We start from the raw sequence: 11652 nt of genomic DNA, 5'->3' as shown, positions 1-11652 counted from the left end.
CAGAAAGGCTGTGGTCCGTTTTGCTCAGTGCTCTACGCTTCATATAACTTGGCCAGCGCACTGTTGCGTAATGTTCCGCATCGTTGTCTGCACACCTGAATACAAGCCCGGGTGCAACGGACGAGATAAACTGTTGGCACCTCATGTGAAGTCAAGCAGTGCATGGGTGTATTCACTAAGGGCACTATTCCAACTTATGAAATTACGCCTTTCCTACGCACTGCTCATAGTTTCTATTCAGAAATATTGGAAGATGGAAAAAAAGTGTACAATAGGGGTTGAATAGGGGGGTCCTATACATTTACCCTAATTCTCACTAATCATGGAACTGTATGAAACCGGTTCAGTCGTCGTGAACCGTGAACCAGGCTACAGGTTTAACCTGCTACGTGTGGTCTGAGTTCCATAATGATTCAAACAGGCTACATGTCCTAAATTCTTGCCCAACGTTAGCCTAATGCTAACGACCCTCAGGAACAACTGACGTGACAGAGGAAAGAAAGGGAAACAGAATGGAATGATGCTAAATGGAAGCTACAAATGGAAGAAAACGAACACTAAAGTGACAGTTATAAATGTATGTGGGTTTTACTGACGGTGGTTCTCGATAGTGGCTGATATTTAACATGATACAACTTGTAAAATAAACGGAGAAAAGCCCGGGCATAGCCTATAATTAAAACATTCCGAAGCTCATACATCAACTCGGCAGGTTCAGTCCTACAGAAGCCTAAAGCTTGGGGGTCCAAATTGCATCCACGCCTATTATGAGGTCACACCAGTAGAGGTGCGTGCGTAAAATCACTGGGGAAGACAGAAAAATACAATACAATCTATGTGTTGTAATATTTATTTTGCTCTATAACCTGTTAATTCATATGCCTTGTGACCCTGATATAGGCTTTAGGCCTAAAGGTCGAGACAATAAGAAGACACAGTGGGAGAATAAATTCAACCACACCTTTGTTTTTATCACAAAACCAGAGAGCAACTTCTGTCCAGTTAAGTCCACAAAGCATATTCTATGTAACAGACAGTTACATGACCTACATCATGGTCAAGCAAGTTAATGTTTCCGATCACTAAACAACTATTGATTTAGATCCACAGAGAGTTACAGCAAGTTGTAAATGCAGTGTAGTCACCTCTGTTAAGGTGTGTGTGTGTGTGTGTGTGTGTGTGTGTGTGTGTGTGTGTGTGTGTGTGTGTGTGTGTCTGTGTGTGTGTGTGTGTGTGTGTGTTAGAGAGAGAGGCAGATCCTATGTCAATAAGCTCTAAGGTCCTATGTTACTACACAGTGTATAGAGTACGTACTCTCAAATGACACCCTTTTCCCTATATAGTGCACTACTTTTGATATTGCACAATGATCAATCTCCACTTCTCCTCCCTCTCTCCACCTCTCCTCCCATCCCCCCTCCCTCCCTCCCTCCCTCCCTCCCTCCACTCCACTCCACCTCTCCCTCTCTCCCCCCCCTCCCCCCTCCCTCCCTACCTCCCTCCACTCCACCTCTCCCTCTCTCCCCCCACCTCTCCCTCTCTCCTCCCTCCCTCCCTAAACTCCACCTCTCCCTCTCTCTCCCCTCCCTCCCTCCCTCCCTCCCTCCCTCCCTCCCTCCCTCCCTCCCTCCCTCCCTCCCTCCCTCCCTCCCTCCCTCCCTCCCTCCCTCCCTCTCTCCACCCCTCCTTCTCTCCACCTCTCCTCCCTCTCTCCACCTCTCCCTCTCTCCCCCCACCTCTCCACCTCTCCTCCCTCCCTCCACCCCCCCTCCCCCCTCCCTCCCTCCCTCCCTCCCTCCACTCCACCTCTCCCTCTCTTCCCCCACCTCTCCCTCTCTCCTCCCTACCTCCCTCTACCTCTCCCCTCCCTCCACCTCATGTCCCAACATAGGTAGTATCAGGAAGTAGAGGAAGAAATGGACCTTACAGGTAGAAGACAAAAACATCGGAGGTTTGTAGCTTTCTTTTTCAATATAATGTAGAAAAGTGTTCTGGAGAAGTTAGGCTATCAGAGAGAGACAGATGATTTAGGGGTAAGACATCTACAGAAATGTAAAGTTAATACAATACTGATTTCAATTTTCAAGAATGCTAATTTTACTGTACATTGGTGTTGATTCATATTGCTTAGCCTAATCAATATGATCCAATGTGATGTGATGTTATAGGCTACAGGGCTATGAGGTAGGGTATTATTGGTAAAGGCGATTGACATCACATTATCGTGATTATTATCCGCATGTCGAAACTGCGTTAGAAAGACGTGCATCGGAATTATGTAAAGCTGTCACTAAAGAAAATAGTCTGTTTCGTCAAGTCAGTCAAGTAAAAATGACGTGCAACATTAGCATAGAAACTAATTAAATGTTGGGATAAATCAAAGTTCACGTTGAAAATGCTTTCTGGCGACACCGATCAGAAAGGCTGTGGTCCGTTTTGCTCAGTGCTGTACGCTTCATATAACTTGGCCAGCGCACTGTTGCGTAATGTTCCGCATCGTTGTCGGCACACCTGAATACAAGCCCGGGTGCAACGGACGAGATAAACTGTTGGCACCTCATGTGAAGTCAAGCAGTGCATGGGTGTATTCACTAAGGGCACTATTCCAACTTATGAAATTACGCCTTTCCTACCTGGCTAAAATGCTTGGAGAATTAAGTAAAACCACAAGTCCGAATCCCTATCTCCATCCATGGTTAATTTAGGAAAGGACCAATGTTAACTAACTAGCTAGACACCAGAGGACAACAACACAACGAGATGCAACAATTCAAGTAGTTTCTGTCAAAATCCAAGCTGGTTTACCTTGACACCTTTTATTGGTGCACCAGAACCAATCACAGTTGAGCTCGCTCAGTTTAGCTCAACGCTGATTGGCTCATTTCTAATAGTTTTTTTAATCAAAGGCCAAATGCTCGCAGGCTTCCCTTGTCTTCAATGCAACGGGCCACAATGTCATACTCGTTTGGACCAGACAGCATCAGATAGATGGCCTACACATAGAGAGACAGAGGGGCGCTGTTTAGCTCGCTCGGATGCTTTCTCCTGTGAGATACATTCAGCCTCTTGCAAATTAAAGGACAATTATGAAGCAAAGAGAGACTAAAGATACATTATAGCCTGGCTTCCCTTGGCATAGAAGAAATACCTGTCAGCTATTTTAACTGTATGTAATGTCTACTTGGTAAATGTTTATAATGTCTGTCAATCTAAGCTGTAACGTATTTTTAGTTGTGTTTACCCGAGGTAGACTAGCTGTTGTTATGGCGTCAGCTAATGGGGATCCAAGTCAAATCAAATCAAATTAACTGTGCATGTTTAAATGCAACATGAAGTCTCTGTTTGAACTTTGACCACAGACAGTAAAAGTGTTGTCATTGTTAATGGTTCTTCAACAATGTTCAGAAATATTGACTGTTCTGTTATTTCTTATTGTAGCTGAGTGAACTGTGACTTACATCTAAAATGAGTCTCTCTGGGGAGAGAGAAGAGGGAACCACTGCCTCTAAAATGAGTCTCTCTGGGGAGAGAGAGGAGGGGACCACTGCCTCTAAAATGAGTCTCTCTGGGGAGAGAGAGGAGGGGACCACTGCCTCTAAAATGAGTCTCTCTGGGGAGAGAGAGGAGGGGACCACTGGCTCTAAAATGAGTCTCTCTGGGGAGAGAGAGGAGGGGACCACTGCCTCTAAAATGAGTCTCTCTGGGGAGAGAGAGGAGGGGACCACTGCCTCTAAAATGAGTCTCTCTAGGGAGAGAGAGGAGGGGACCACTGCCTCTAAAATGAGTCTCTCTGGGGAGAGAGAGGAGGGGACCACTGCCTCTAAAATGAGTCTCTCTGGGGAGAGAGAGGAGGGGACCACTGCCTCTAAAATGAGTCTCTCTGGGGAGAGAGAGAAGGAGACCACTGCCTCTAAAATGACTCAAGACACCAGTTCTAAGAGGTAAGAGATTACATGTAAAATATACAGTTCTCTTAAAGATATAAAACTAAAGGGAAAAGTTTTCCCAAATTACATCAAATGTAGTTCTACATCATTCATTTAAAAGTCCCCAAACCGATTTACCAATTGCAGACTGTAGCTTTATAAAGAAACATCAGGACTTCTATGAGTTCAGCTATACACTTGTTGAAATGATGTAGATGAGGTATTGATGAGATATTGATGAGGTGATCTGCCTCCCTGTTTTGTTCAGTGTCCAGAAGCCCAGAGCAGAGTCACCTGCCCCCAGCCTGCTATCAATGAAGAGTGATCAGCCACCTGCTTTCAGCCAGGAACCATTACCAGATGACAATAAGGAAGTGGAGAGTTTGGACAGTGAGGATGCATTAAAGATCACACACAACCTTCTGGACAGAAGAAGTAAGACTGTGTTTCATACAATATTACAAAGAACGGGACAAAGGCCCTTCTAACACACACACACACACACACACACACACACACACACACACACACACACACACACAAACTTATGAGTCCCAACTCTCATTGTTCTCCTACAGGTCAAACTCTTCTGACAGTCCAACAAGACATTAAGGCTAAACTGAAACACAAGTATCAACACATATCTGAAGGAATTAGACACCATGGAAACCAACGTCTGTTAAATGACATCTACACAGAGCTCTACATCACAGAGAGTGGAAGTGGAGGGGTCAATAATGAACATGAGGTGAGACTGATAGAGATGGCATCCAAGAAACAAACCACACAAGAGACACCAATCAAATGCAACGACATCTTCAAGCCTTTAGCTGGACAAGACAAACCTATCAGAACTGTGCTGACAAAAGGAATCGCTGGAATTGGAAAAACAGTCTCTGTGCAGAAGGTCATCCTTGACTGGGCAGAGGGAAAAGCAAATCAGGACGTTCATTTCATGTTTCCTCTTCCTTTCCGTGATCTGAACCTGAAAAAGGACCAATACAGTCTGATGCAACTTCTTTCCCACTACTTCTCAGAGCTGAAAGAGATTGACAGCATTGAAGATGGTGAAACCAAAACTGTTTTCATTTTTGATGGTCTGGATGAGTGTCGACTTCCTCTAGACTTCAAAAACAATGAGAGGTGCTGTGATGTCACGAAGCCAACCTCAGTGGACGTGCTGCTGACAAACCTCATCAAGGGGAATCTGCTTCCCTCTGCTCTCCTCTGGATAACCTCACGGCCTGCAGCAGCCAATCAGATCCCTCCTGAGTGTGTTGACCAGGTGACAGAGGTACGAGGGTTCAATGATCCACAGAAGGAGGAGTACTTCAGGAAGAAAATCACAGATCAGAATCTGGCCAATGAAATCATCAAACACATGAAGACATCAAGGAGCCTCCACATCATGTGCCACATGCCAGTCTTCTGTTGGATATCAGCCACTGTCCTTGAGATTATGCTGAAAGAGGCAGAGAAGGATGAAGTCCCCAAAACTCTGACCCAGATGTTCACACACTTCACGCTCATCCAAATCATTGTGAAGAACAAGAAGTACAACAAAGCCACAGAGACAAACCCAAAGGAACTGTCTCAGTCAGACAAAGAGATGATCCTGAAACTGGCAGAGCTGGCTTTCCAACAGCTGCAGAAGGGCAACCTGATCTTCTATGAGGAGGACCTGAGAGAGTGTGGCCTTGATGTCACAGAGGCATCAGAGTACTCAGCATTGTGTACAGAGATCTTTAAAGAAGAATCTGGGCTCAACCAAGAGAAGGTCTACAGCTTTGTGCATCTGAGCATTCAGGAGTTTCTAGCAGCAGTGCATGCTTTAGAATCATGGCTGGACAAGAAGGAAAATGTTTTTTCCCCCAAAGCAGTCACTAGTGGTTATGATGACTACGATGATGATGATGATGATGATGATGAAGAGTACTATGAAGCGTTTTCAGTCAGTGATGATGATGACGAGGAGAAGAATGATGACGAAGATGATGACTATGATGAAGATGAGGAGAAGGATGATGATGATGATGAGGAGAAGGATGATGATGATGATGATGATGACTATGAAGAGAAGGATGATGATGATGAAGAGAAGGATGATGACAAGAAGGAAAATGTTTTTTCCACCACTAGTGAGGATGAAGAGGAGGATTCAATCCAGTTGTTTGACTTACACAGGAGAGCAGTGGACCAGGCCTTGAAGAGTGTGAATGGACACCTGGACCTGTTCCTCCGCTTCCTTCTGGGTCTCTCACTGGAGTCCAATCAGAATCTGTTACGAGGCCTTCTGACACAGACAGGAAGTACAACACAGAGCAATGAGGAAACAGTTGAGAGAACAGTCAGGTACCTTTCAGACAAGATAGAGGAGGAACGTTCACCAGAAAGGATCATCAACTTGTTCCACTGTCTGAATGAACTTGGTGCCAACTCTCTAGTTGAAGACATGCAAACCTCCCTGCGATCAGGAACTCTTTCAGAAACAAGACTAAAACGTGACCAATGTTCAGCCCTGGCCTACCTGTTACTGATGTCAGAGGAGGTGCTGGAGGAGTTTGACCTGAAGACATACACCACATCAGAGGAAGGTTATCAGAGGTTGCTGCCGGTAGTGAAAACCTGCAAGAGAGCACTGTAAGTTCTGTTATTGAGTTGATGTATACAGTATCATTATTCTGAAGGATTTGTATATCTAACAGATGATCTCCTCTCTCCAGACTGCCTGGCTGTAAACTCACATATGAATCCTGTGAGACTCTGGCCTCAGCTCTGCAGACACCAAACTCCCCCCTGAGAGAACTGGACCTCAGCTACAATGACCTGGGAGACAGAGGAGTGGAGCTGCTCTGTGTTGGACTAACCAGTCCACTCTGCAACATACAGACACTAGTGTGAGTTAAATATCTTCAGTATCCACTGTGAGTGTTTATATATTATGTATGTAGTTAGTATGTGTATGTTTTTAACATTATTTGAACGTCTTGGTAAATATGCAGAAACATACATAGAATGTGATAAATATATCAAACTAAGGTTGAATATCTTGAGTGAGTTAGTATGTTTTTAACATTGGTTAATCATGTGTCCTTCTGTTATTGTCTTAATGCATCTCATTATTCTTAAAGCTTTGCATATTTAACAGTGTATCAACATATCTCCTCTCTCCAGACTGTCTGGCTGTGAACTCACATATGAATCCTGTGAGACTCTGGCTTCAGCTCTGCAGACACCAAACTCCCCCCTGAGAGAACTGGACCTCAGCTACAATGACCTGGGAGACAGAGGAGTGAAGCTGCTCTGTGTTGGACTAACCAGTACACTCTGCAAAATACAGACACTAGTGTGAGTTAAATATCTTCATTATCCACTGTGAGTGTTTATATATTATGTATGTACTGTATACTGAACAAAAATATAAATGCAACATGCAAACATTTCAAAGGTTTTACTGAGTTACAGTTCAAATGAGGAAATCAGTCAATTGAAATAAATTCATTAGGCCCTAATCCATGGATTTCACATAAATGGGAATTCAGATATGCATCTGTTGGTCACAGATACCTTAAAAAAAATAAGTATGGGTGTGTATCAGAAAACCAGTCCATAAATGGACCACCATTTGCCTCATGCAGCGCGACACATCTCCTTCACATAGAGTTGATCAGGCTGTTGATTGTGGCTTGTGGAATGTTCTCCCACTCCTCTTCAATGGCTGTGCGAAGTTGCTGGAAACTGCCGGGAACTGGAAGATGCTGTCGTACACGTCGATCCAGAGCATCCCAAACATGCATGTCTGGTGAGTATGCAGTCCATGGAAGAACTGGGACATTTTCAGCTTCCAGGAAATGTATACAGATCCTTGTGACATGGGGCCGTGCATTATCATGCTGAAACATGAGGTGATGGCGGCGGTTGAATGGCACGACAATGGGCCTCAGGATCTCGTCACGCTATCTCTGTGCATTCAAATTGCCATCGATAAAATGTGATTGTGTTCGTTGTCCGTAGTTTATGCCTGCCCATACCATAACCCCACCGCACCATGGGGCACTCTGTTCACAACGTTGACCTCAGCAAACCGCTTGCCCACACAATACCATCACGACTCCATAAACGCTTTCTGCCATCTTCCCGGTACAGTTGAAACCGGGATTCATCCGTGAAGAGCACATGTCTCCAGCGTGTCAGTGGCCATCGAAGGTGAGCATTTGCCCACTGAAGGCGGTTACGACGCCGAACTGCAGTCAGGTCAAGACCCTGGTGAGGATGACGAGCACGCAGATGAGCTTCCCTGAGAAGGTTTCTGACTATTTTTGCAGAAATTTTTCGGTTGTGAAAACCCACAGTTAAATCAGCTGTCCTGGTGGCTTGTCTCAGACCATCCTGCAGGTGAAGAAGCCGGATGTGGAGGTCCTGGGCTGGCGTGTTTACACATGGTCTGCGGTTGCGAGGCCGGTTGGATGTACTGCCAAATTCTCTAAAATGATGTTGGAGGCGGTTTATGGTAGAGAAATGAACATAAAATTCTCTAGCAACAGCTCTGGTGGACATTCCTGCAGTCATCATGCCAATTGCACACTCCCTCAAAACTTGACACATCTGTTTCATTGTGTTGTGTGACAAAACTGCACATTTCAGAGTGGCCTTTTATTGTCCCCAGCACAAGGTGCACCTGTGTAATGATCATGCAGTTTAATCAGCTTCTTGATATACCACACCTGTCAGGTGAATGGATTATCTTAACAAAATTGATTATCTTAACAAAGGAGAAATGCTCACTAACAGGGATCTAAACAAATTTATGCACAACATTTGAGAGAAATAAGCTTTTGTGCGTATGGAACATATCTGGGATCTTTTATTTCAGCTCATGAAACGTGGGACCAACACTTTACATGTTGGGTTTATATTTCTGTTCAGTATAGTTAGTATGTGTATGTTTTTAACATTATTTTAACATTTTGGGACATATCCAGAAACATACATAACAACATATATCAAACTAAGGTAAATATCTTGAGTGAGTTAGTATGTTTTTAACATTGGTTAATCATGTGTCCTTCTGTTATTGTCTTAATGCATCTCATTATTCTTAAAGCTTTGCATATTTAACAGTGTATCACTATATCTCCTCTCTCCAGACTGTCTGACTGTGAACTCACATATGAATCCTGTGAGACTCTGGCCTCAACTCTGCAGACACCAAACTCCCCCCTGAGAGAACTGGACCTCAGCTACAATGACCTGGGAGACAGAGGAGTGGAGCTGCTCTGTGTTGGACTAACCAGTCCACTCTGCAACATACAGACACTAGTGTGAGTTAACTTTCTTCAGTATGACTTATTATGTGGATGTTTTAGACATTTGTTAATCATGTGCTCTTCTGCCCTCTAGTCTAGGTCAGTGTGGTCTGACAGAGGGTTGCTGTTCAGATCTGGCCTCAGTCCTGAGTTCACCCAACTCACAACTGAAACAACTGGAGCTGAGAGACAATGACCTGCAGGACTCAGGAGTTACACTGCTGTCTGCTGGACTGGAGGATCCAGACTGTAAACTACACACACTGGGGTAAGTACAGCTGTTTCAGTCAGGTCGGTACTGAGCTGAGTTACACTGCCCTCTGCTGGACTGGAGGATCCAGACTGTAAACTACACACACTGGGGTATGTACAGCTGTTTCAGTCAGGTCGGTACTGAGCTTAGTAAAACAAAAATCAAATGTTTCTTTACAATGTTTGTGTCATGGACAAATATATGGGTGTCCTACAAGATGATTGACACCAGTCCACCAACCTAGACAGCTGTTGTGTCTCTCTGTAGGCTGTCTGGCTGTCTGGTCACAGAGGAGGGCTGTGCTGCTCTGTCTTCAGCTCTGAGGTCAAACCCCTCCCACCTGAAAGAGCTGGACCTGAGCTACAATCACCCAGGAGACTCTGCAGGGGGACTGCTTTCAGCTGCTCTGGTGGATCCCACAGATAAACTGATGAAGCTGAAGTAAGTCAGAATAGATGTCCTAATAGTGTGAGCAGTGGTTGTGTCCTATGTAGTGTAGTAGGTTCAGTAACATGAGGACATGATGGTAGAATACAGGGGATGTTTACCCAGCAGGCTTAGCACTCCAACACAGCATACATCATCACCACATTAATACTCTTCTTCTGCATCTCTGATATCCTGTTGGAATTGTACTCTGTTCTGTATGCAGTAGGTAGGATAGAATACCTGTATGTCTCTAGTAATGAATTGTACTCTGTTCTGTATCCAGTAGGTAGGATAGAATACCTGTATGTCTCTAGTAATGAATTGTACTCTGTTCTGTATGCAGTATGTAGGATAGAATACCTGTATTTCTCTAGTAATGAATTGTACTCTGTTCTGTATGCAGTAGGTAGGATAGAATACCTGTATGTCTCTAGTAATGAATTGTACTCTGTTCTGAATGCAGTAGGTAGGATAGAATACCTGTATTTCTCTAGTAATGAACTTGGATAGTGCACCAGAACACAACAATATGGTTTAAATGTTGACTGCTGTATTAGGTCTTTGTCAGTCAATAACCTGTTTCTCCTACAGTGTGGATCATGGTGGAGAGTTCAGGCTGAAATCAGGGCTGAGGAAATGTAAGTCTCTTCAATCCTAATTAACTGCATATTCAGAACTACAGTAACATAGTAACTAATCAATACTTGTTCTCTACCTACAAAACAACATTTTATATGAAGATGTGGTTTGATTAAACTCTCCTTTTGTCTACAGATGCCTGTCATCTCACCCTGGACCCAAATACAGCAAACCCAGACCTGATACTGTCTGAGGGGAACAGGAAGGTGACATGGGTGGAGGAGAAGCAGCATTATGAAGACCATCCAGACAGATTTGACCATTATCCCCAAGTTCTCTGCAGAGAAGGCTTATCTGGATCTCGTTATTACTGGGAGGTGGAGATGGATGGTGACGGGGCTGGCATTGGTGTGGTGTACAAAGGAATGAAGAGGAAGGGAGAGGAGGACAGTTGGATTGGATACAATAGGAAGTCCTGGTGTTTATTCTGCATTGACAGTGGATATGCCTTTCACCATGCTGGAGTCTGCAGATCCATCCCTGGTCCTGTTCCTAACAGAGTTGGAGTGTATCTGGACTGGCCAGCTGGTACTTTGTCCTTCTATAGTGTGTCCTCCTCTGGTACACTGACACACCTTTACACAAAACACACCACATTCACTGAACCCCTCTATCCTGGGTTTGGGTTTGGGGTTCCCTCCTCCTCCTCAGTGACCCTGTGTCAGATAGATGACCAACACATTCAAAGGTGAGTCATAGCAATGTTTTATCATGTGTTTTCCTCTGGAATCATTCCTACAATTAGATTGTTTTAATGTGTTCTGTTGGACCTACAGACAGTTAGATTAGTAGTAGTGGTGTGTTTTAATGTGTTCTGTTGGACCTACAGACAGTTAGATTAGTGGTAGTGGTGTGTTTTAATGTGTTCTGTTGGACCTACAGACAGTTAGATTAGTAGTAGTGGTGTGTTTTAATGTGTTCTGTTGGACCTACAGACAGTTAGATTAGTGGTAGTGGTGTGTTTTAATGTGTTCTGTTGGACCTACAGACAGTTAGATTAGTAGTAGTGGTGTGTTTTTAATGTGTTCTGTTGGACCTACAGACAGTTAGATTAGTAGTAGTGGTGTGTTTTAATGTGTTCTGTTGGACCTACAGACAG

At 44.2% G+C, this 11652-nt stretch overlaps 1 protein-coding gene across 1 annotated transcript; it reads left to right on the top strand.

Annotated features, from left to right (window-relative positions):
• Positions 1–4198: 4198 nt before the first annotated feature.
• Positions 4199–11245, top strand: LOC311116926 (protein NLRC3-like; the record flags this gene model as incomplete). Its single annotated transcript, XM_084191944.1, has 8 exons — positions 4199–4361; positions 4505–5858; positions 6066–6566; positions 9074–9247; positions 9327–9500; positions 9753–9926; positions 10506–10552; positions 10689–11245. Exons 1-8 carry the CDS (start codon positions 4241–4243, stop codon positions 11243–11245), a joined length of 3102 nt encoding a protein of 1033 aa, XP_084048070.1. The 5' UTR covers positions 4199–4240.
• Positions 11246–11652: the final 407 nt, after the last annotated feature.

The sequence above is a fragment of the Coregonus lavaretus genome, assembly GCF_964263955.1.
Source record: "Coregonus lavaretus genome assembly, contig: HAP1_SCAFFOLD_465, whole genome shotgun sequence".
In the NCBI taxonomy this organism is placed as follows: domain Eukaryota; kingdom Metazoa; phylum Chordata; class Actinopteri; order Salmoniformes; family Salmonidae; genus Coregonus; species Coregonus lavaretus.
The sequence above is the reverse complement of the archived record's forward strand: the minus strand, read 5'-3'. Positions and strand labels throughout refer to the sequence as shown.